Source organism: Gallinula chloropus (assembly GCF_964237585.1).
Source record: "Gallinula chloropus genome assembly, chromosome: 6".
Classification (NCBI taxonomy): Eukaryota; Metazoa; Chordata; class Aves; order Gruiformes; family Rallidae; genus Gallinula; species Gallinula chloropus.
This window is the reverse complement of record NC_140091.1, coordinates 28,553,786-28,579,546: the sequence shown is the minus strand read 5'-3', so window position 1 is coordinate 28,579,546 and position 25,761 is coordinate 28,553,786. Positions and strand designations below refer to the sequence as shown.

The 25,761-nt window shown below is 36.9% G+C and overlaps 1 protein-coding gene across 2 annotated transcripts in view; it reads left to right on the top strand.

The window, feature by feature from the left end:
* The window catches only part of DENND1B (DENN domain containing 1B), a gene marked incomplete at both ends in the record, with an annotated part of 149,910 nt that overhangs the window by 91,957 nt on the left and 32,192 nt on the right, over window positions 1–25,761 (top strand). For both annotated transcript variants that reach the window (XM_084266475.1, XM_084266474.1), the window contains 4 exons: window positions 4,359–4,459; window positions 9,527–9,572; window positions 10,944–11,045; window positions 18,833–18,958. In XM_084266475.1, coding sequence (XP_084122601.1) covers window positions 4,359–4,459; window positions 9,527–9,572; window positions 10,944–11,045; window positions 18,833–18,958 — 375 coding nt within the window. The remainder of the gene's footprint in view (window positions 1–4,358; window positions 4,460–9,526; window positions 9,573–10,943; window positions 11,046–18,832; window positions 18,959–25,761) is intronic.

Here is a 25,761-nt window from a genome sequence, read left to right as displayed (position 1 = left end):
AAAGAAATAAAGGGACTGGTCCCTTTGAAATCCAGAGTAGAAAGGTTCCTCAATAGCAGCGAGCGTTGGGGTAGCAGATACACACATCAGCGTGACTGCATCCACGGGAAGGGTAGGGAGGAGCTGCACTGTTTGTGTTCCTGGAGCAGGTAAATCTGCTTTGATCAACTCCTGAACTAAAACTTCTTTCCCTGAGTGCTCCTGATTAGCAGTGTGTAAATTTTGAACAGCCTTCCCGAGTGACTGCAGATTGCCGGAAGGTGGAAAGTAACTCCTCATTCTCTGGAACTTGTATGTTACTTCATTCTTACAGGATTTGGAAGTAATCAGTTTCCTATCACCCCAAAAATGGATGTTGCTAACCAGCTTTGTAACCTGGTCTCCCACTGTTGGGAGAGACTGTATTATCACCAGGCACATAGTTCCAGCATTTGGGGTTTTTTTTTTCAGGAGACAAAGATAAAATTCTTGTACCAGAATCACTACAAAGCCCTGGAGAAAACACCACATACTTTCCTTGCAGGGTGATGAAAGCTTAGGTGGTGATGCTGGCTGCAGTGTCTTATCGGAAGAGATCGGAATCAGACTGAAACTTTCAGCTGTAATCAGTAGTGTTTGTAAATTCATTACTGATGGAGTGGGACAGAAAACTTCTTTTAATTTCCAATGCAAATATTGGGGATTTCAAATTAAAGTTGTCTTTTTATTAGAGGGTTGAACATGGAAATTTTTTACTTACGTTATGGATAGAAACACAGCTCTAGTATGTTTTTTCTAGTGCAGTGAACTACAGGAGGATGCCTCAACATCATTCGTTGCCTCAGAACGTGTAATATACTATTAGATTTGCAGTAACTAGGTTCTGCAGCATTGTTCTGCTATGGTTTGAAGATTTTTCAGTAAACAGAACAATGTTATATTTGTGTATATGTAAATATATGGTAAACTTTATTGGTCAGATGCTTTCACCTTATATATATATACACAAGCTTATCTGTAAAGGGGATCACAGTTCACAGTTGATGTGATCACCAGTTGTCACTGGCAAAATAGGTAAGGTTGTACATAGCCTGGAAGATGACTTCAAAATAATTTAGGATAATGACTACTGTTCCTGAAAAAGAGACTTTTCTGATCTATGATGTTTCTCTTGTAAATCTTTTTTTAAGAGGTCTTGATAATTCTGTTTGGAATAGATAGCAATCAACAGGCTCCATGCAAATGCCTTTTCCCCTAAATAGTATGAAGAATTGTTTTCTGCAAAAGATCTCACCACTTGGTCAAGCAACAGATGCTCATTTCTGCACCTAGGAGCTTGTGCTGCGCTCTCTGCCTTACCGTCATCTCCTTCAGCATTCGGCATGGTGCCTGCTGGGCTTTGCCTGGCTCCGCTCCCAAGCACAGATGCTCTCAGACACCCCTCCAAATCCAGCGTCGCCTTTACAGACCTCGGTGTTCTGATGCAAGCAGTCGGGCTCTGCCTGCTCCCCGAATGCTTTTTGCATCTCTCAAACTGTCTGGTTACTTAAAACAGGCAGCGTTATTCCAAGATTTGCAATAGTCCCCACTCGATTTAGAAGAGTGAATATGTCAGTTAAAGAGGTAAGTTATTTAAATAGCTAATGCATTTGGGAAATGCAGTCACTGTTGAAACAGTAAAAAAGACAAAAGGAGAAATTGCCAGGAAGTGTGCAGTTTTTAATAAGAAATCCATAATTATCTTATCAGTATTTCCTTAAAGGCAGAGTTGGCACAGTATTAAAATGTCACACAGTTTGAAGAGCAGCAGAATCCCATAGCTGCTTGTATTACAGGCGGTATACAACAGGAAATTATAGAGCATAGTTGTGCCACACTAAAATGTTTGGAAACCTACTGCAGCAGCATAGATGGAAATGTTTAAATAAGATGTTACGCTAAGATGTCATTAAATAGAAAAGCAGAAGGAACAGTACAGCAAAACCTGGATGTGTAAGTAATCAAATCTTTGTTTCCTGCTAGAAATGCTAAAATTTAGTAAGGTCTTTTAATTAAAAATGTTAAATAGATGGCAGTCTGAATGCTGCACCAAAATATAGATTGTAAAGCAAAAGAGTTAATAAAACTTCCAGCATTTTTTTAGGAATTATCCATGTCCTTTGTTAAAGTGAGAACTAAACTAAAATATAACACAGACATAGGCATTCAGTAGGAAAATATTTCTTCGTGCAAATAGTGTAGTCATCTTAATTCATAATTTAAGGATGCCTATTAAGAGGAGGAGGAGGAGGCAGCAGCTGTGTACATTGGGGGATAGCCTGTATAACTTTATGCTCAGCTTTATTTCAGTCTGTGATTGAAATACATGAAATGCTAAGTTTTATATATATATAGTTGCAGATAGAAATTTATATACTATGTGTAGTAGTCTGTAGACATACTATTTCCATACCTAATTTGAGTAATAGAGCACAAAACATGATACTTGACTGCGCTGTCAGTGATGTTACTAGAGCGAGAGATAATATGGAAATAAAACTCATAAATCCTACTGTGTGGAGGAGGGATAAACTACCCATTTATTTCCTGAAATCAATTAATTCTTAGAACCAACACAGCAATTTTTTAAAACAGCCATTGTTATAAGCCTAAAATGAGAGCAACTGTAGAGGTTTGATGTAAAGCTGAGAAACGAGATGTTAATCTGAAACGAGGAGTTTAAATACGGGATTATGATATACTTGGTTTTCTGTGGTGTAGCTGTCAGGCTCGGGCAGTTCGCTGGTCAATAGTGACATTCTGTGTGTCAGCGAACAGAGTCTCCTGATACCTTAACCTGCAGTTCACACATTGCTGAAGCTCCAACTGTCGAACATCCGAGTCCCTTGGTACTACTGCAGCTTCCAGCCTCTCCTGACTGGCTCATGTTTCATTCTTTGGCAATTTGCCCTAATGATATCCCTCAGGAGCTTTCAGACCCTCTTCTTTTCCATATTTAATCGTGTTATATTAATCTGAGTGCCGAGCAAACTATGCTGCACAAATTGTAATTGTCTGTGATATCCGCTACAACGGTCTTAGAATTTTTTTCTGGTTTAGTGTGAAAATGTATGTACAAAATTGCCGTATAATTTTTATTTACAAGTCTAAATATCCAAGAGAGCCAGGGTATGAAAGCTTTAACTGCTGATCTGTTCCACAAAGAGGGCTTTTTTCCCCTGTAAAATCCATAATGTTTTAGCACTTGCTGTATGGATGGGATTTATATTTTATTTATTGTTCTTCATTTTGTTACTATAAATGTACATGCCTAATAAACAGCACTATTATCAAGTTAACCTCCGATAGGAATTTTCTTGTGATATAAACCATGAGGGCAGTCTTGTCTTTTTCTGTAAGCTCAGTGTCTTCCACACAGGTCACAGGCCTTTCTGTGACATTTATTTTTCTTTCTTTTATGAGGTTTGTTCGCTGGGTATTGGCTACCTCATTTTGAACACAGCGTTGATGTTTCTTCATTCTGTTGTGACTGTGGCTGCATAATAAATACATCTGAGTGATTCCCTGATAGCAAAGTGGTATTTGATAGATCAAATTTGAATTCTTTAGGTATTGCAGATTGTTTTGTTCACTTGAGGAGTAAACTAGCCCACGTTTCTAATCAATGCCATAGGGTGTTTTTTTGGGAGGGGTGGGGGGTGGTTTTCTTGTGGTATTCCTTTGTTTGTTTCCTTCCTTGTTTTAGAAAAGAAGTCTTTGGATGGTAAAGAGATTATAACACCTCCTTTCTTGGTCAAGGAATCCTTCATTTTCTGATGATGGTAGTGCCAGACTTTCAAGTCTCTGCCTTGGGCAGGGAGTTTTGGAAAAGAGTAATGAAGTTGCTTTCCTGTTCCAGGGAATATCTACTTCAGACTTTTTTGAAGGTAGTTTGGAACTCAAAGAGAAATTGACACAAACAGAAATTCAGCCTGGTCCTGAGTTTGATTTCTGTGGCTTCACATCAATTCAGATCAATTCCAGTTGTTCCAAATAGCAGCAATGTGGACCAAAAAACTCTCCTGAGTTCTGTATCTTCGTGCCAGTGCCCACCTGTGATAAACATCAAGTAGTTCATGTTTATATTCTTTTTTTCAGGCAAATAACTGGGCAGGGTTAACTTTTAATTGAGTTGTTAATCTGACTTCGTGCAAATGTTGTACACATATATCACTGTTCTTCATGGATGTGTAAAGCAATTACAAGTAATTAAAAATGCTGTAATAGGTGTTTTGGGGAGATTAAGGTTCTTACATGTTTAAAAGTTAATTTAAGATTTTGTATTTTCTTTTTACTCATCTTTTTTGTTGCCAATTTTGTGTGTGTGTTTTTATTTTTAGTTAACTGCTTGTGTTCATGCGTCAGCCGCATTGTTATATCCAATGTATTGGCAACACATTTACATCCCAGTGCTTCCTCCACATCTTCTGGACTACTGCTGGTAAGACAGCTAACCTGTTATCCCCATTTCTGTGATTCTTACCTGTCTTGCAAATCTATCTAACTAATGAAATCACAATCTATGTGACTAAACACACAGGATCCAGTCTATGAAGTCACTTATGTCAGTGATGACTTGAGTAAAGAGATTTCAGGGTGCCTTTATGGCGCGTTTGAATTGGTGACTTGAATTGGAAAGCTGATTGCGATCGATGCAGCCTTTAGAATCATGTTTACAGTAACTGTTCCTGTTTTATTGTTAGAGAATGCATTCAGCATTTAAATGCAGCTATGCTATGGTTTTCTTTTATTTGGCATTTATTTTAACTTGAGATAAATAATACTGATAGAAGCATTCAGAGATAAACTGGTGGTTTTTTTCCAGAATGAAATGTTAGTGGGCATCATTGTTTCCCTTAGGTCTTCACAGTGGTGGAATATTTCTGTTTTACGTTCAGCCAGGTTCAGGACCCCATCCAGCACCTTCCCTAAAGACCTTAAAGTCTCATTTTGGTACATCCAAAATGTTCATGATCAGAATTCTGCTCCTCCTGACATTGCTGTTCATATGACAGACTTTGGGGTTTTGGCAATTTTTTAAGTTGAACAAGAAAGAATAATCTTTGAGTTGCATCTGATCCTTCAATGGATGATGTTTCCACATGCCTGTATTTTAAGATTTCAGGCTGAGTGTTCTACTGTCTTTAATTTGTAGTAGTGCCAGAGATACCAAACAAGACTTTCCATTAAAGCACCTGAACCAGGAGTATCCATCCCTGGAGAATTTCACGTTAACTAGTCCCTATGGATTTGTGGGGGGGAAAAAATAACCATTTAAAGCCATTTTAGAGATCAGGAATCATTGTTACATATATTACAAAAAAAAGAGTCCAAGTCAGATGCCTGCCAAGATAAGCTTGTGTGTCTGTTACTCATGTTTTTCTTCACAGATATAAATGATGCTTGCATGTTTGTTGGACTTTGAGTTTTTTGCTCTGGAACCTATAGGTATTGATGTTCTACTGCACTCAACCAAGACTTGGTTTTCAGAGAAATTCTCGTTATGCTTCCTTCAGTCTCTTTGGAAGTACTTCCTTAAGTTTATAACGTTTGCTCATGGTGTATTGATTCCTGTGATAATTCCTGTACTTTATGTGTATATTATTTATTGTTTTTAAAAAGAAATCAGATACTCTTCATCCACTTTTCCCTTCAGTTTCCAATATAGCTAAGCTTTTCATCTTTAATGATAGATTTCTTTTGAAGAAAGCCTGTCCTAATTGTTTTTACTTCTAGCTTTGATAAAGTGCACCAAGATGGAGGTACAGCTTGGATGTATTTGTTTAGTTTTTGTATTACTTCAGCTTACTGCCAGAAGCTTTGTCATGTCCTCAGTATCATCCATAAATGCCGTTCTTAGGAGGTAGATCAACACCTTTATTCAAGCTGTACCCTGCAGAGTGCATCCTGAATACTAGAAGATTTTTTTTTATTTCCCCTCCTAAGCAGAGATAATGTTTCCAGAAATAATAATGATAGATGCTGTACACAGCTGCTTGTGATGATGATAATAGTTGAGATTCTAGGTCATTATGGTGTGACCTGAGAATTTTTTTTACTCATTAAAAAGAAGCATGGAGTTTCTTAAACTTGTAAAACTCATTTATATCCCTTTTTCTTTTTCACAGTAGTACAATAGATTGGGGGGAGAAAAAAGTTTCTCTCTTTTACAGATACTCGAATGGAAACGCAAAGTTCATGAAAGGAAATGCACGATTGATCAATTTACCACAGTGACTATAATTCAGACCTTTTAACTCAGATTTTCATTCATTTACATTTCTCTGTCTGCTCATGCCTGGCTTGAATGGTTCTTTTGTGAGACAGGTTGGAATAGTGTAATAAAAACACATAAAATACTTAGCTTTCCTGATGTTTCAGCGTATTAACAGTGAATAAGTATTTTTCTCATAGGTATATATCAAGTTAGAAAACCCTGATGAATTCATAAGGTCAAGGTTTATGCTAGGCCAGACTGAGCAAGTCATTAACAATTTTCTAAATCTTTTTTTATATTTTCAGTTTGTTAGAGCAAAATTCTTTTCATAGAAAAACTACCTTGTCGTTGCTTCACTTGGACTTTGGGATGTCTCCTGTGAACTCTCGTTTTCTTAGTGCTGTTCTGAGATTGTATTCAGATAGATGAAGCAGGGGATTATCTGTTTGTTTGTTCCAAGGAAATAAGACCATTTTTAAACAAAGATAAAATTCACTTAAATCTACTGGTTTAAATATAGGTCATTATACTACAAATTTTCTTTGCATGTTAATCATCCAAAGTATTTTGAGAAATCCACACTTCAAAACCCCATCTTCAAAATTTCAGCAGTTACTAAAAGTTAAATCTTCTGAATGTTTTTTAAGACTGCTTGTTCTCTGCATTTAAGTAAGCAAAAAGATTTTGTTGAGCTGAGCCCAGTAGGTGGCTGGCTTTCAAAAAAGCTTTCACAAAAATTAAGTTTGAGCATTGATACAGTAATTATATTTGAACAAATTATTTTTTTTGTGAAGGAGAAAGCTAATTTCATGAAATTTCTTGTAATTTCTTGGCAATCTAGGTCGCTGAAAAAAGAATGTATGACAGTTTTGTCTGTGGATGAGAAAGCATCTGTTCTACTGATGCTCTGCTAAGAATGTAATGCAATTAGAAAATTCAAGTTACAATTGCAACATGCCTTTTTATGAGATTTGGTCTCTTCTGAATTGGTATACATGCACGCCTGTTTTCGTGAGAATGGGACAGTTATGTTCCAATTAACTCACATGTTTTGCATAACATTGTAATTATTTTAGGCGATGATGCTGTAGATTAATAACATTTTTGGTAATAACATACATAAGCAATAGAAAAACTACATAGCAGCTCCCAGAAGTATCATAGTGAGCAGTTTCATGTATGTATTATAAACCTCTGCTGTTAAGGCTGCAGCATCCAACAGGAATAAAATTCTTTGCTGAAAAAGATCACACTGACTTTCTATACCTGCAACTTTTATTTCATGCCTTTTCAAGATCTGGTTATCTAATTAGCTTTGTACCTTTATTCTGTTAACTTCTCAAAATTGAAACGATGTAGCTGTTGCTTTGTTCTGGGGAACAGCTACACGCTACCCTCTTTAATGACAGATTTATTAATGGAGCAAATCAGCTGCCAGAACAGTGTCGGTGTACAAGAAAACAAGTGTGCATAAAATGCATACATGGTGCAGCGCTTGTTTTCACCGTAGTTCCTCCAGTTCACATTACTGGTAACGCCAAGATGTAACCCTGATGCGCTGAACCTGACGACCTGTTTTGTGGCATATTCAGCAGAAGGCTCCTCAGTTATGTGTCGATATACATTTCATAGTATAAAGCATTCTTAAATTATACTGTTTTAAAGCTGTCTGATTCCTCACTGAGTATAAATGCGTGTCTACTCTGGAGGGATGCCCATGCGTGATTCCGTGTGACTTGTGTTTCTTCCGTGAAGGTGTAAGGCCTTAGCCTGGATGAGATCGTGAGAAAGTACTAGAATGTTTCAGTATTGGGCTAAGAAAAAGATGTGTGGGGTCATTGGAGTCTCTGTTTCCCCTTTTGGAAGCCCCATTGTCTGGAAACCTTAAGCCATGACAATTTCCAGTCTCAGCAAACGTTTATTTTGATAGCATCAATATGCTGAAAACTTGTCTCAGTCTTTGGGTGGTTGGGGTTTTTTTAAGTTATTGTTGGTTTGGTTTTTTTCTAGGTGGGCTTTTTTGGGGTAGGTTTTTTTAGTTTGAGGTTTTTTGGGTTTCTTTTGGTTGGAGGTTTTTTGTTTTGGTTTGTTTTTTTTGTGTGGGTTTTTTGCTGGCATTGATCCTCTCCTGTGGGACATTGTTAATGAGAACAATTGGCTAATCTATAGCTCGTGCAGGTTTTTCTAAAGCTGGCTGCAGTCACAGGCAGGTGAGAAATACTACTTTTGCTCCCAGTGTTGGGACCAAATTGATGTGGCCACGTGAACTGATGCAGTGAAGCCTCTCGCTGGGCCTCAGGAAGTCAGCTGCCAATCGGTTGGTGCCAGTGACTCAGACCCGTGGTCAAATTAATACAGTGGGAGAAATTACCGTATCTTGCCTTCCATTTATTGTTCAGAGATTATTTTTACTTTGTTTTTTTCTCCGCTGCCTTAGTGCTTTGGTTTGCACTGAGTTGTGTAAGCCAGCCTATCTATTGCTCACTCCTCTAGAGTTAGCAGTTTTTGTAATCTTGCAGTACCCCAGAGTGTGGTGCTTCTTCCTTCAGCACTGGATACTGAGTATGTTCTTTGTCGGATGTTGCCAGAACACATTCAGTAGAGGAGGAAACAGAAGTTAACAGGAGAAACTCTGATAAATTAGCGTAATTCAGTTTCTTGCTTCTTGCTTGTGTACTGCAGGAGGTCTCACTCCAGAAGCTTTGTTTGGAGTTTTATTTTTTAATTTCAAGAATGTAATTCCTGGTCCTATTTGAATCGGAAATGAGGATATTGCAATTAATAAATAAGTTATTCCACAGCTTCCAAATACCCACCAAGGAATGGTTTCAGAAGCATGTTCAGAGGCAAAACTGGTGTTAGTGATGTTTACACTGCAGTGGAGTGCTGCTAACTGGTATCATATTCTCCAGAATGGTGGTGTAAAAACGTTGTGGTGCTGGAGTCAGACCACTTGTGGAACACCCTCTACATTAGCTCTTCCATGCAGTAGTGTTGGTTAGTAAAACTAGGTATGGCAAACCAGTTAGCAGCCCTTACATGTCTTCTCTCTCATACTTCCATAGGTAGGAACAGTGCCCTTTGATTTGTGGTTGTCTTCACTGCAGAGTAAAACAAAATAAATAAATAAATATACCTTTGTTTAGTAAAAATTGCATTAGCAACTATGTATATTTGTACATTAGTATACATCACGCTGTATATGCCGAGGTTTAAAATACTCTTCCTCCACGAATTTTGCAGTAGTGGTACTTAACCTGGTAATTTTGTCTTTTCCACTTTTCCCTTCAGTGCACCGATGCCTTATCTGATTGGCGTCCACTTAAGCTTGATAGAGGTAAGTTCACCATACACTTCTGCCTACTGGTAAGCATGAGGTGTGTGTGTACCATAAATGATAATTTTAGTGGCGATACTTTGGAAAGAATCTCTATTTGGTATCATACAGACTGAAAATTTGAGCTTCACATGCTTAACAAAGTAAAAAATGTCCCTCTCTGAAATCTTACTTTTCAAGAGTTTCATGTAAGCACTACATCACAGTTTGTTTCTGTGTCTATTTAATAGCTCAATGATAGCTTTTTACTGCCTTTTTTTTTTTTAGTGTTTCAGCAACAGATTTTTCCCTATAATAAGAACAGTTAAAATTTATTTTTGGAGTTGCCATCAATCAGAATTCAGCATAATTTTGATTTCCCAGATAATTTATGTGCTTGTCCCTCTGAAAATCTAACATTCATACCATAGCTTTCATAACTCTTAATTCAGCACTGCATATGGCCAAAGCCCAAGAGGTAACCTTTTCAGATTTAAACATGCAACAAAACAATAGAACTCACCGAAGTTATAGCTGGGTCATAAATAGCTTTGCCTCTTTGTGTAACCAATTGATGACTCCATTAAGCCTATGTGTGAAGTCTGATTACAGACTCGATAATTGATTTGGGAACTTTATTTGATTTATACTTCAGCTAAAGCAGTTTCTCAGGATTAATTCACATTTTCTAAGATGATGTTGTGGGTTCTCCCCCAGTCTGAGCCACTAGCACTTTTGTGTTTCCAAAAAAGAGCCGTCTATCAAGTGCACTTCTTAACTGTAGGCATAGCCTTTCTTTCTCTCAAATCAAGTTCTTACAATTTGAGTCCATGGATCGTAATATCTTCACTAGGATCTTTTTCCTTATTCCATCAGAAAATAATGGAAAAGAAAGGCGGCTCTGCATAAGGAGTCGCTCAATTCCTTCTGGAATTATTTTGTGGACCACACTATTATGTATTACTGTGGGATTGTATAGAAAAGAATTCTTTTCTCCTGAAAGGAACAAATTGTTTAATTCTTAGCTGCTAGTCAAGTCCCCTGATGAAAGGCTGTTTCATTCATTCTTCTATAACACTAGTAGATATCACAAGCCTGGGATTTATGTGAATCTGCAAATAATTACTTAGTTTTCTGTGATATTCATCTGATTATATGATTAACATCCTATTTGTCACAAATGTGAGAAAGTGAAACATTGTTACAAGGTATGTATAGTTCCAATATATTTAGCTGTGTTTGTGTAAATCTTGTTTTTCAAGAATTGATTTCTTGAATGTGCTTGTGTTTCCTTGCTTCTAATCTAGCACATTATAATAAAAATGCACTTCAGGAGGATGCCATAGTAAAATGCTTTTTCCACTTGCTTTTTTTTTTCTTTCCTCTTAACAGAGAGTAAAAAATAGATCACTGGAGGATGTGGTTTTGCTGAATGTTGACACAAACACTCTAGAAACCCCTTTTAATGACCTGAGCAACCTACCTGGTGAAGTGGTGAGTCTTACAGATGTTTCATCCTTTCTTTCTTACACAGACGCTTGAATTACTAGTAGTTATTTATGCCTCATTTTGCTAACCGCTATAAAAAAAGGGGGTGAAAAGCACCAAGCGTAGACCCCTATATTTGAGATTTTTACCTTTTTGACAGTTGAGGGGATGTTGAATGGAATATCAAATTCCTTATCGTAAGAGCAGGATCATAATTATAAAGCTAGCTGCATTCATTAGGCATAGCTGCTTTAAACGCAAGAGTCTCTTCATCTCATCCTAATCATTATATTACAAAGTAGGCATTTCTGTCTGCCTAGTGGCATGTCTTGCAAAAGAACGAGAGAGTTTTTGAAGGCAAAAAGAAGAAGGGGGCCAATTATCGGCTTCTGCTTCCCTGCCACCTGCCAGCGCTTTCCTTTTAATTAATGATCTGATGGCACTGGTCAATATAATAAGAAATGCTTGTACAGTTGGGGTCAGAAAATTCAGGCTTTGATCTTCTTCAACTTTCTGAAACATTTATTTGTTTTCTCTAAATTATTTCAGTTTTATTTTAATCTCTTCTATCCTGCTGAGGGCTGCGTGAATGAGAAGCTATACTGTTTGTCATTTGCTTTGGCAGAGCAAAGACTGCTTACTTAGAATTCTATTTGTAAATTAAACTGCAAACCCAGTTTGTCATAAAAGACATCTGATCCTTTTGAAATGACGAAAACTGTCTTTTGTCTGTAAAGGATGATAAATTAAGTGCCAGTTCTTTCTGGACTTTGATGTTGCAGAGGGTGTCGTCCCCCATCCCCCCATTCCCCCCCCCCTTTTTTTTTTCTCTTATTGCCTATAGGGGAACATATTCTGTATATCATTTTAAATAGTCACAAAATTCACTTACCTTGTTTTTCCCAATAGAGCTCTAAAAGAATCTCATTGTGAAGCCACTGTTTTGATTATTTAGTTATAGATGCTCAAGCTATTGCAAATGGTTGTTAGCACAAAGAATTTGTATCAAAATGTGAAATCAAAGAGCTACATTTCCTGAAATTGTAAATCATAAAACCAAACTGTCTTAATCAAAGTAAGGTGTTGTAGTGACATACTACATCTTTTGTTTCTGTTGGTAATTTATATATATTTGGTACAATGGAGATCAAACTCTTGATGATTAGATTAATGTCACTTCTCTTTGATTTTAATGATGTTAAAATCTAGACTTCTTATAGATCATCTGGTCAGTATTTTTTTGCTTCAGTATCAACTGCAGTTCAGAAATGTAAAAAAATACGCTGATATTTTGTGATTTTATGTAAGTGTATCAAAAAGCATACACACACAAACATATACAGTAATTTTGACTGTACTCCATCATTCATGAGTAAAACAATGAAAAAATGAGTCATTTTTTGGTGTGTCAGTAATTTTAACTGACCCTGCATTCAGTGAATAAGGTTAAGGTTGTAGTGCTGTGGAGGTACATACATAATAGCTAGGTCTAGATGTAGAATTGAGAATTAGGCATTTTCTGTAAGATACTGGAGTTGTAGCTGGAGGTCCTTCCAACAGGAAACAATGGATGTTTGTGCAATGAGCAGGACTTCTCATGTCTTTTACAGATGCATATCAAAATGATCTCTGAACGAGTAAGCTAGATGAAAAAATAGGGATACAGATCTGCATACTTTTAGAAGTGTGTTCTCCCTCAGGATATGTGCGTGTTACTGTTATTAATGTTAATGAAGGTTATCCAAGTGTACAGACTGTACGGTAGACTTAAAATATTGCATTCTGTATCTAATATAGAACAAACCAGAACAACTATGTTTTATGCAAAATACACCTGCAGAATTTGAGGATTTTTTAATAAAGCTTTGAATTTGAATATTCCCATGTCTTCCTCTAATTCAATCTGCAAAACACTTTAATTCAAAGAATTAAAGAATGGAAAAATACATGTATAGTTGGAAAACCTGGAAACAAATGGCACAGACAACGTGCTTAGTTCATAAAATACCAAAAAGCTTGTCCCTCTTTTGTATTCATGAGGGGTAGTGCAACTGCTAAGATCTTGTTTAAAAAGTATAAAACATAGGAGTGTAGAGTCAGAATGGTAAGGTAGACTTAAAACATGAGAGCAAACGTCAAAGATACTTATATATGTGAAGTTTTATAACATACAGCAAAACCTCTTAAGTATATGTACAAAAGCAGTGAAGGCTGTTAAAATAGAATGAAGAGCTGAAAATGTGAAAGAAGCTCTAGTCTTACTATCCCTTTCAAAAATTGACTCAAGGTTGATTAACAGCCTAACAAAAGAAATGCAATATTATCAGAGTTTTCTAAAACAGTTTCTTTATCCGAAGGAAATGGAGTAATTATTTTCTTGATCGATAAGCCTGATGATGTTCTCTCAGTGGAGGTATTTAATAGTTCACACATGTATAAGTAATATGTCTATTAAAATGCCCTGATGGTGCATTTCTTTCAGGATAAATTTAAGATCGAAAAACATTCTTATATGGCATTGTCTAATAAACTGTGTAATAAATTAACTGAGATTTAAAGTCATTTTTAAATCACTCACTTCAGCATTTAAATTTTAGTTACAGGCTAGATGACTTTCTATGCATGTGAACTCTATTACTCTGTCAGACTGACCAGTAGTCTTGACTGTGCAAAGGTCAGTGGTCACAGTTGTCCTGAATTACCAGTCCTTTTTTCATGTGGACCCTCTGCTGCGTTGCGTGCTGTAATCTTCTTAATGGCTTCATTCCAATATTCACACATAATATTTTAGATTTATTGACTGTTAGAAATACTACCATGCCAGTAGCAGTTCCGCTACTCCTAAGGTATTTAAAATTGGAAAAATAAATCAGTGCAAGGCTTTCAGGAATCCTTTGTTTTCTTAGAGGGGGGAAAACCCCCTCTTTTTCCTCTCTTCTGACAAGAACACTTGTTTTTAAATTTCATCATTTCACCGTGAATTTGTCTATTATTTTTTAATTAAAAAAAAAAGTAGCTACTCCTGAGGGAGTAGATTTCCTAATACAATAATATTTAGATCACCACTTTAATAATGTAAGACGTTAGACAAAGAACACTTGTGATATATATGAATTAGTGGAGACCATCGACACAAATTTATGAAGTTTTAGCCTGATACTGCAATATCTGCTTGCAGTTAATTCTGACAAAGAGACTACCCCTTTGCTCAAATTTGAAGATTTTCAAAAACAGTTGGAGAATTGAGGGTGTCACCTCTAGCAGCCAAGGCTTGCTGACTTCTTCAGAGATTAAGCAGAAATTTTATAAATGAAGATCATAAACCAATAGGCTTTATAATTTTTTTTGCATGTTCTGTGGTTAATATTGTTAACTGTAAAATCTACACAGCTGTTGAAAGATGCGTAGCCTTTCTAGCGTGTGCTGCCTACCAGCTATGATGCAATACAGATTCTAAATGGGTTTTTAGAGTTTTAGTTTTGAAATCCTTAAGTCACAGGATTTTAACACCGTAAATTGGGTGTATGAACATTTCTGTTCTAAAAGTAGCATTTGAGAGGTAGACTGTAAGTCACCCAGGAAATGAAACAGTTGCTTTATAAAACAGTTACTGGGAGTGCAAATTATTTCTGAAAGTACAATGATTAACACTATTGTAAAGAAGTTATGGTCAACATGTAACACTGTAACTAAAAAGATTTTTTAGAAAATTTAAATATTGTAATAGATTATGTTTTCCTATTAGGAAATAGCCCAAAAATATTACAAATGAATTTTAGAAACTGAGAGCCATCAGCAGTGTTACAAGGCAGCTTTTTATTAGCATTAAATTTCTGTTGAACCTCAACATAGTTTTAGAAGCTACAACATGAGACCATGAAGTGGAGCCAGTTTTGAAAACATTTGCTTTTAAGTATTTGGTTTGATCTTAATGAGTATTTGTGTTGCTATGCTGGAGGGCTGAGGTGCCTAAATCCTGTGTGTGTAGATAATATCAAATAAATAGAAGCTCTTTCATTAGTGATACTGAACATCCTATCAGACTTAATTTTCTTGTAAGGTTTTTGGTTTCTTTGTCTTATCTACCACCTTCTCTCATGTTCTTGCTGTTGAGAGTAGGCTTACTTTTGCAGCAATGTGATTTGTTTGGGGAACACCAGAAAACCCAGTTTAAAGCATAGCAGTTGTCACTGATACCAGAGAAATACCTGGGTATCGTTTTTCAGAGATCTGGTAGTCTGGGAACCCTGGTCTGTGGTTCTGCATTTCTCAGGTGACAAATGTTTTGAATACTTCTATACATGCTTAAATCTATATGCATGCTCAAGTTTTTGAGGAGCAAAGGCTTTGATTAATAGTTACATTGTTTTATTTTTATTTTTTTGTAATTTACATGCCGTGTTGTTCTACTCCCATATGTATTGAAAAGATATTAGTCATGTGTTGTTTCTGATCAGTTAGTCAGTTTAGGAATCCGAGGGTGATTAAAAAAAAACAAACCCAAACTTATTAAAAAAACTAACTTACTTAAAACGAACACATTGTTTCTACATTTTAGATATACTTACTTACATATGAAAGAAAAATCACCTGTCAATCTCATGACTTCCTAAATCTCTGGAAAGCTATTCTATTGATTTAAACCTTCCTGAAGTTCTGATTGCTTTTCATTAGTGGTGTTTAGCAGTCCAACAATATCACCTTCCTATGAGAAGCTGTTGCTAGGGGAAGATAAAACGAATTTGCTTCTAGTGTAAATTAATAATACTGTTTCTGAAAAGGATCACTGGTGTCTTCCAGAAATAATTTTTAACAGTGTTCTAATCCCTGTGGTTTGTTTGTTTGCAGTTCTTTATTTTTAAACTTTGTAAAAGGCTATTTCTGCTTAGGACATGGAAAGAGGAGGAGAAAAAAAGTTTGGCATTCTTAATCATAGATGGATTAAAGCATATCTGAGTAAAAGATTTTGAAAAAGATGCTGCTTTGTATTTTTTGCCTCAGTCCCAGAACTATGAATTTTCTTCGAAATTTTAAGAGCTACTAATGATGTCACCAAAGCAGTGTCTCACTTCCTTGGGTTTAGCCACATGGATCTAAGCAATCATCATCCTGCTGTGCACCAAGTCCTTCTAAGTAGTTCAAAGTACCCGGGCTCTTACCTGTATCTACTGCTTTGACCACACTAATTACATTATCGCTCTATTAAACTGTGGAACCAGGAGAACTTGCTGGCAACCTACCAGTTGTTCAGTTTGGGTTTGGTGCCAGTCAGTGTTGGGAGAAGCCCTGAGAAACCACTGTCCTTTTGCATGCATGTTTGCTGATGTCAGCTTAAAGGAAGCAGGCAGTGCTCTCTCTGAGTGCTTCAGCCAGGACTCCAGATGGGAAATCAGGTTTGTGGCCCACATTAGCTCTGTGGGCTTTTTCTTAAGAGCACTGTGCTATTAGGACTTCTGCAGAATAATCTACTAGAGCTCTCCCTGCCTTTTAGTGTAGCCTCCTGAGAGAAGCAGAAGTTGGAGGAACTTTCTTTGAATTCCAGCATAGCCTTTTTTTGCAGCTGGAACTCCGTCCAGGATGGCAGCACAAAACATGCATCTGACTTAAACATTTTTGTGGTGGAGAACTCATCTTCAAACTGCCAGCCCTTTGGGATGTTCTTAATACTAATAATGTACCAATACTGCAGTGAAGCAGGAGATTTGTTCCTTTCTATTGTAGTTCTTAACATGTTTTTGCCTAAAGCATCCTGTTTATGATGTGTGTTAGGGTACATAGGGCCTGCCAGAACTGAGAGAATCAGAAAATACCATTTTCCTTCACATCCCCCACTTGTCCTGTGGTATCTCTGCTCTACATCACTTTTACCCCCCTCTCTTAAACTGTCTCACTGTCTGCCCTAATTTCCTCAAACTCACAAGGTTTAATTTAGAAGAAAGTAGAGAATTTTCTACCTTTTCCCTCTATGTTTAGAAGATGCTTTGACCAACGTGTCAGAGAGAACATTTTAAGGCTGGTACTTCTTTTTTTAACCCCATATTACTGCTTTTTGCTTAGTAATACTGAGCTAACGTTGATAGGCAGATTTCCTTATACGTATGATACATAAATTTATTTCCATTGGAATTAAATAAACCTTATTTTGAATAATTTAAAAACAATTATACAGTACAGAACAACAGAAACCACTCACTACACCCACTCCCCCCAAATTAAAACCAAAATGCGCATTTATTTTTTCAACCTTGAACTGTTTAACTGGTTTTTGTACTCAGACTTGTACTTTTTTTTTCCCCTTTTAAGGTTTAAGGAAAAACGTAAATGAGCCTTGGTGTGTGCTTTCCATGGGCTAAACGAATCAGGCTCTAAACTTTTATCTAGATCTGTGGAGCTTGGATATAAATTGAAAAGATCACAGCTATGGGGAAAAGACCTATACTGTAAAGGCCTTTCTGCATAGATTATGAACATCATAACTCAATAATTTTTTTTTTCAAAACTATAGTTATAATTGGACCCAATGGGGGTCTCTCTCTTTGATCAGATCACAGTAACTGTGACTTTACACTGGAAAATGTCACTACTGTGAAGGTTTATCACCTGTAGAGCTGGTCTTTTCTCTGATGCCATGTTCAGTTCTCATTAGCATTATTCAAAGTTTAGTTGTTAATTAGGTTGGCACTTCAATTACAATCATCATCTACAAGAGCAGTCAGGACTGCTTGCATAAAGAAACAAAAAGATACTAATTCTTGCATATATTTCTAAAAGAATGAGAACTTTTTCGTGCTAGTTTGTGTTTATAAAGTTCTGTTTAAAGAGTAACTCTAAATGTTACTTTGTATAGTAGTTAGTGACTTAAGTCTTGTCTTATTTGGTATGCAATGGGATGCAGAAATATGTATACAGCAGAATTGGATCTGACTTCTCCAAATATCCCTCGTTTTGAAAATCAGGAGACTAAACGGGGCGTAATTTTACATATCTTTAAAGAATACTATAGTAATTCCCTAATTATATATTTTTTTATTCTCCAAAGTATCTTCAAGTAAGGGTCATCCAAACTAGTATTTCTCATTTTTCCCAATTCTGTATAATCAGTGATTGTTGTTTGCCAAGTGAAAAAACCAGGACTCCTTCAAAAAAGTTATCAAGCACTAAAATAAGATTTTAAATTTTTTGGATTTTTTAACTACAGGTGCCTCTAAATGTTATTTTTTCCCCTTTCACATGTTTTATCTTCTAGGAAAGTTCTAACAACAACATACCACTGAATTTGCACAAACTTTCCTCAACTATTTGGCAATGGTAGCAGCTAGTCCTATGGTGCATGAAAAATAATGTAAGATAGTAATTTGACATTAAAAAAAATTCTGAAACTGAATATTAAGTGACCATTAAGAGCTCTTAAAAATAAGTCTTCATAGCATAAATGAAAAGTGTCCAACTGTCTTCATTCAAAACAAGTAGGTACGTGTTATGATCGAAAAAAGAAATTGCAGAAAAGTGGCTCATGCAGTTTACTGTAAAATAATTAAGCTTATTTATGTCAAGAGGCCTTGGGAAAAAAGGGAGCATAAACCAATTTGCATTAGCACTCTACCCTCATCCCCCGCTTTCATTTCAATTAACAGACCAGCAGGTGCTCTTTGCAGTTAAAAAGATAAGCTATCAAGGAGGAGGATGAAATTTTGGCTGACCTGTAGACACCATGGTTTGCCTGCTGATTGGGTTCATACCTCGCTGTACCAATTTCTGAGGTGTTAATTTAACTGTTCCACTCTGTCGTGCAGGTCTCGGCCTTGAAAAATAAACTGAAAAAGCAGTCTACAGCTACGGGTGACGGAGTAGCCAAGGCCTTTCTTCGGGCACAGGCAGCACTGTTTGGATCCTACAGAGATGCACTAAGATACAAACCAGTAAGGCTGCTTATTTACCTCTCTTTTTCCCTAATTTATAAGAGCACAGCCTTATTCTTTGCACTGTATGTTGTATCCCAGTCTGAAACACTTCAAAGAAAATGTTTGATATCTTACTTTATGCTAAAGATACATTGGCAATTTAGAAGATGCTACTACCTCCTAACGGTGAGTTCTACTGAAAAAGAAATGCTTATCCAAAGTCAGCTATTTTTGTATGTGTATCATGTTTATAATTTAACATAAAATCAGCTTGTATTAGTGAAACTACTTACACACAGCTCACATCATTGAATGTGGTGAAGAACTGAAGAGGCTGTGCCTTTCAGACTTCATTGTTTTTTGCAGTACTGGTGTGGAGACTCTGCTGTGTTTGAGGCCAGAAGCTTTTGATTTCCCAGCAGAAATAAAAATGAGTCAAAAATGCATCTCTTCTTGTATGCACTTTCGTTCCACTGAGAAGTTAGGAGAAATGAAAATCCATTTAATCCCATCAGAACTTCAGAAGTTGTATTTTTGGTGTTTTGCTGGTATTCTGTAGTTAAATGTGTTATGGGCTTTCATGCTTTCTGGTTTCTGAGGGCGGCATATAAAATTATTAACCAGAAACATCCTAGAGAGTCATTTAGTCTCCCAGTCCAGATTCTCGTCGCATGATATTTGCAGCCTACTGATAGTAGTTCTGTTTGATAAAATGCATTGAGATAGCACTGGCTAAGTAAGGTCTTGATGATATGATGTTTGGTGGTCTGATGGATTCAAATAAATACTGAGATTTGAAAGGAGAAAATAATCCTTGCTTGAGGCATCAAGTTTATAAAACGGGGGTTGTGTGGGGGTGCATGGGTGGGTATTTGGGTGTGGGGAGGGAGGTGCGTTCTGTTGTTGGGTAAGGAACTCTGTGGTAGTCCTTGAAGGAAATGGATAGGATAATTATTAATTCCAGATGAGGCCTTTTCCTGGAGGAAACGTTAAATGCAGTATGGCAGAGTCTTTCTTCTACCCAAGTAGTTCTCTTAGAGGTAGTCTTTTTTCCATGGGCGTTTTACACACTTGGCTGCCTGATGTCCACTGTTACTGAGATGAAAAGTAACCTGTGCAGAAATGAAGTAATGTTTAGTTCAAGTTTGTGTGTTTAGCAGTTGTTCTGGTTATGAAATGGAAAGCCAGGGTGCATATAGTGTTTTAAAAATCCCTGGAGTTCCACACAGTACCAGTTTCACTCAAACTAATAATTTCAACAAAAGGTGTAGTTGCGTTTTTTCCATAGTGGTGCTACCTGCCACTGCTTCAGGAGGGGTTGTCTAATTTGTCCCTTAGTCTAAAGGTGAGGCCACTGGTCCATGTCAGCTCATGGCAGGTTGCAGTACAAGCTGTTACGCTGAATTGTGTCTCACTGTACGCTGGAGATGCACAAACAGAACATTGTCAGTCCTGTTGGTGTCCTTACCCCCGTTCTGACCAGAAATAGGCCCCAGTCAGTCCTTTGTTTTGGTAAGTTTGTTGAACTGAACATAGAAGTTCTTCAGTGTTCTGTTTAGTATCTCTCTTGTAATGAGCTCTCCTTGAAACCGATTTCCATTTTATTTCAGTTTATCTCTTGGCATATCTGAGAGATGTACATTTGTGCTGTATTGGAAGTAAAGCACCATGCATCATTTCAACTGGCAAACATTTGTCAAAGTGACCTTTGCAGTCCTTCTTTCTGCAATATTTGCTTTTGCTCCCCCCCCCCCCCCCCCCCCGCCTTTCTTTTTGGCTCCACTCATTGCCTATAAGAGAAGATATTTCTGAAACCATTGTGGCCTTGTGTGTGGGTTGTTTGTGGGGGTTTTTTTGATATGTTAATTCAGAATATCTTAACAGGCAGAAGTCTGCTGGCAAATTGCAGCATATCTTGGATTGGCATCAACTTCTCCAAAGACAAAGCGCATTTAAACAAACAGAAGAAAACCTGTAACAGTTATTTTGAGCTGTGCTCACATAGTTTTAACTAATTTAGTATTTTGCAGAATTTTTGTTATGATAGAAAAAAATTATTAGAAGCTGGATTTGCTCTGTATTAGTAGAAACTAAGAGGAGCTGTCCCCTGACTGTTCAGCTCAGCTTACATCTTGCCTTTTGAACTCAGTTTAATGCATTGTGAATTGGGAAGTTCAAAAAAATCAAATTGATTTTGACTGTATCAGGACCATTTGTCAGGAGTCTCAAAGTGTGTGAGTTGTTATTGCAAAGAAAATACTACCCTTTATTTTGGAGCCTGTGGTGCTATATCTAATAAAGAAATCTATACCACAGCTATGGGCTTTATGTACATTCTTTCAGTGGTATTTGTGTAGAAAATTTTTTAGGAGTAGATTGAAATGAGAATATTTTCTATACAGCTTTGAAATAATTTTTCTATTAATAAGCTTTCCGTATCCACAATCAAGAACTGAGCTGTTTTGAGGTACCATTTTAGGATCACAAACATCCTGATGAAAAATAAAATAATGTATTTGGATAGTTATCGATTGCTTGTAAGATGAAAAATATGTTTTAAGAGAACTGTTTTCCTTGCAACAGTGTGTTCTGTACGATTTTAACTTGAAACATGAAACAACTGTCATTAATATTCACTTTGAGTAAAGAACAGCTTTGATAGTGTCTGTACTCATCCAACACTTCTCTTCACTCCAAACGCTGTTCATCATGCTGAACACTCGGTCCGTGCAACTGTTTGTTTTCAGCACAGGACAGATTCTCCTCGCTGTAGCAATATGTCTTGAACAAACGTCTAGCAATTATTGAAAAAAAAAAATGATTGGTGAAAGTGAAAATGGGAAGCTTCAGGGGTCTTGAAAGGAGTTCATGGGACTCCAAAAGACCATATGGAAAATTTGACTACTCTAATGCAGACAGGAAATATGACAAGTAATAGGAAAAGGTGATTGTATTTTTTTGTGTAATAAATTATAATAAAAAACTTAGTCCAGTGCATGTGTTCAAGAAAAGTAGAAATAGTTGTTCTTTCCTGATTTAATTGGAATACTGAATTAAAGAAATTGGTGCTGCCAACAGTATTTTTCTAATATGCTTTACATTAGCAAATATTGCATAATAGGAATAGATCTGTAAAGCAAAACAGTACGGTTGGTGCTAAGGACCTGCCATCCATGCAGTATGCATTTCTAGCTTTATTGTAGTTCTTATTTTAGTCTGGTGTTGCATACTGAATAGCCATGACTAGCTGGAGCTCCTTTTCTGCATTAGTTTAATCCAGAATGAATCCAGTTCATGCATGATAGGCAGGGTGATTGGTAAGATTTCTTCACCGACATTTGAGAAACAACTGAAAGTTAATCCAGAACAAAATTTCATCAGTGGAATTGTGAATTCTAATGTTTTTGTACATGGTCTCATTCATGTAGAAGACTGCAATCCATTTTGGTTTGTTAGGTGATATCCTCTATGACAGGGGAATGCTCATGGACTTTGGAGGGGTCTCCAGCAGTGGCAGTGAGGCCATTCAACCTTGGAGGAAAATAAGCAAAGCAGAAAAGTTGCTTGCTCCTAAGCAGCAAACATCAGGAGGAAATAAAGGCATGATTTGTGGTGGTGCTTTGGTTTTTTTTAAAAAAAGTAATTAATCATGGCAAGATGAATGCATTTCAGATGTATTTCAATAAACAAATCCTCTCACTTTGACACATCTATTAAAAGATTACAGAATATAAGGAACAGTAACTTATTTTCTATCTTTGTAAAATGGGCTTTTCTTCATGAATTAGTTAACAAAAGATGAAGTCCTTGGAAAAAAAATCACCTGTCTTTGGGGAAAATGTCCTCAAAGCTCTTGATGTTAAAACAAAAAATAAACCCAAGATAGCTTTGTTTTAAGTTACGATGGTTGCTGCGTCACTCATCAGAAATTAAGAGATGAAGAGCAAAGGCTAATGGCTTGCTCTGGAATGCTCAGCAGTAGGAGTTCATGGTCTCATCAACTACACAAGGGGTGCTGAGATAACTTCCAGACTGAAGATAACACAACCTGTCAGACCTCACTGTAATTGAATGCTAACTGGAGTGCTTTGGGCCAATATTGACACTATTTTAAGTAGTGGCATTGACTCTCCAACAGATGCAGGTATTGTATTCAGTATGCAGTAACTCAAAATAATACAATTAATTGTTGTACTAGGAAAAGAAAGAAATGTTAAGATTCAGAATGCACCTGAATCACTCGAGAATGCATCAGTAAGCATTGCTTATAATTGAGTTTCAGGTTGAAACCTTTTGAGCACAGGTGTCTCTTGAGATGGGCACTGACTCGTTTACCTTTCCTCCAAGAGTAAGGTATAAAAGGTATGTCAGGGTACAGAAGCAGAAAAAGAGTAATGAAATGCAAGGACCAGGGTGTGTTTAAATCCAGAACCTCCCTGTGCAATAGTGCTATGAGTATTTATTGTGACTTCCATAAAAATTTATTGTACATGTTAAACCCATATTGTTTAAATGATTTTCAGGATCATAGTAATCTTTTATTGAATATAGATACTGCATAAATAGGAGTTGTCGTGGGGTTTAATTCTGACCATAAGAAATATTAGCACATCTGAACCTTTTTTTTTCAGGTAGATTGCAAGAAATTTGCAAATTTTACTGATATTTGTAATTTTAAATGGCACCTTCCTGAGTAGAGTCATAGGTTGTACTGAGTTCTCCCCTGGCTGTTAGGTCTGAGTGTCAGGACAGCAGATGAAATTTCACTTTTGTACTTCCTTGATTTTAAACCAGAGGAGTTCTGATATTTAAAAAAAAATAATTATACAAAACTGAAGCAGCTCTGCCTCTATCTACCTTTATGCTCTTCACGTAATGAGTGAGAGCTACCATGTGAAATGGTATAACCATCATACAAATAGTTGGTGTGAGTCATCTCATGCTAGAGAGATATAAATGTTTGCTGAACTAAAGAATTAAAATGTTTGTACTTCTTGTTGAAGTTAAATAGCACTGCATTTAGAAAGCACAGACATACCTTCTAATCTAGATTATTTTTCCTTTTAAAATGATCACACTGGTTTGGGTCACTGTTTTCACATCCCATTGAGAGCTGTATAAATAGCTTGCTTAAAACATGAATGTAGCTTAGAGTAAAAAATTCCTGCTGTGTGTGGCAAGCTATGAAAGGGGAAGAAAATTCTATAGCAACTGTTGTTAAAAGGACAGAGATCTTGTTTGGGCATAGATTGTTTGGTCTGAGTATTAGCTGTCTACTTTTCAGTATAGGGTCCCCACTGGGTTTTGATCGAACTTGTTTTGAAAGTACATTGTAGATCAATACGACAGGGGCCATTTGATGGTCTACTAGTTAAATATCAGTGGAGCATTCCTCCAAAACCCTGTTTCTAAAGGTACTGTGATGTACTTGGAGAAACAAAAATGTTACAATCTTTATGTATGAAATCTTCTAGAGCCATTTTTTGTTTGTATTGATTCAGTAATTTATTTTTTAAATAGCTCTTCAAAAAGCTTTGTGTTTACTGTAATCACCTTGAAGATTTGTAAAGTGTTTTATTTGGAAAGCCAATTTGTTGTTCAGAATCTTGAACGAATAAAAGAGCTGGGAGTTAATTGTATTATTTAATTCAATTTCAGTAAAGTTGCAGCAGATACCCTGAGAAAACTTCAGTGTCGAATTTTTACAGGTTTCAACAGATTTTCATGTACTGAAGCGATTGGAGCTTTAAAACTACTCAAACTTCTAAAAGAACCTTGCTATCAGTAGGTTCAAATAACATAGATGGCATTTGGGTGTGAACTCTTTATAGATCTAAATAAATTTTCAGCTGAGGCATAGCTTTGGTTGTTCAGTCTCTGAACTATACTGATAAGGGAACAGATGCCCCAGTGCACAAGCGCTTACTCAGTATCTAAAGCATCCAGATATTAAAGGGAAGTGCTTGGGAAAACATTACAGCCCTGCAGTAAAAATGTGTCGAGCTACCGTTTCCTGGTGCTCTGTTGCATGGCTGGGGCAGGAGAAGCGCTATCCAGTGAAACAGGGTCTGACTGCTCTCCTCCCAGGCTGATGGGAAAGGAGACCAAGCAGGCCTGGTTTCTCTTCTGCTGGGAGATAATGTCTCCTTTTTGTCTTTCGTCTTCCTCGAGAGAACTGGGAAAGTGACGGTGGGGGCATAGCTCAGTGTTTATCTTTTTAGTGTGTTTTGAAAATACTGTCTTCTCTCTTTGGTCCTAAAGGTAGTGTTTCAAGGTATGTCTTGAGCCATCAGCTAGTCAGTTCTACACTTTCACAAAGCCTCTGTATTTCCAGAAATCATTTCTTTGTGTAACACAGCCACTCTGTGTGTGTGTATAAAAGACTTGTTATCATTTGCTGCCTTGAATATTATTTTTTTTTCTTTTTGGAAGAACGACAGAACCAAGAGCCTGCCCTCAGGAACACTGTCTTATACCACCATGTCTCACTGGAGACTGTTCCATTTGTTTTGATGCACTTTGAATTTGCTAAGTAGCTTGGGGTCATCTTCTTAAGACAAGAGTCTTTAGGAGCTCAAGTAAAGCTAATGAAATTGGGTCAGGGAGGCAGTGCTATTTAAAGTACCACAAACATTTCAAGCTATTGGCAGATCCAGCCTGTCCTGCATGTGTACAGTGTTGACCAGTTATCTCATAAGTAGTAGGTGGAGTAATTTGGGTGCTTCTCCTGGAGACTGGATTGACACAGTGCTAGATACTATGCTGAGGTGGGTTTCTGTGTCACAGCAGTCCAGCTACCCTGTGCAGGGAGAAGGATTCCA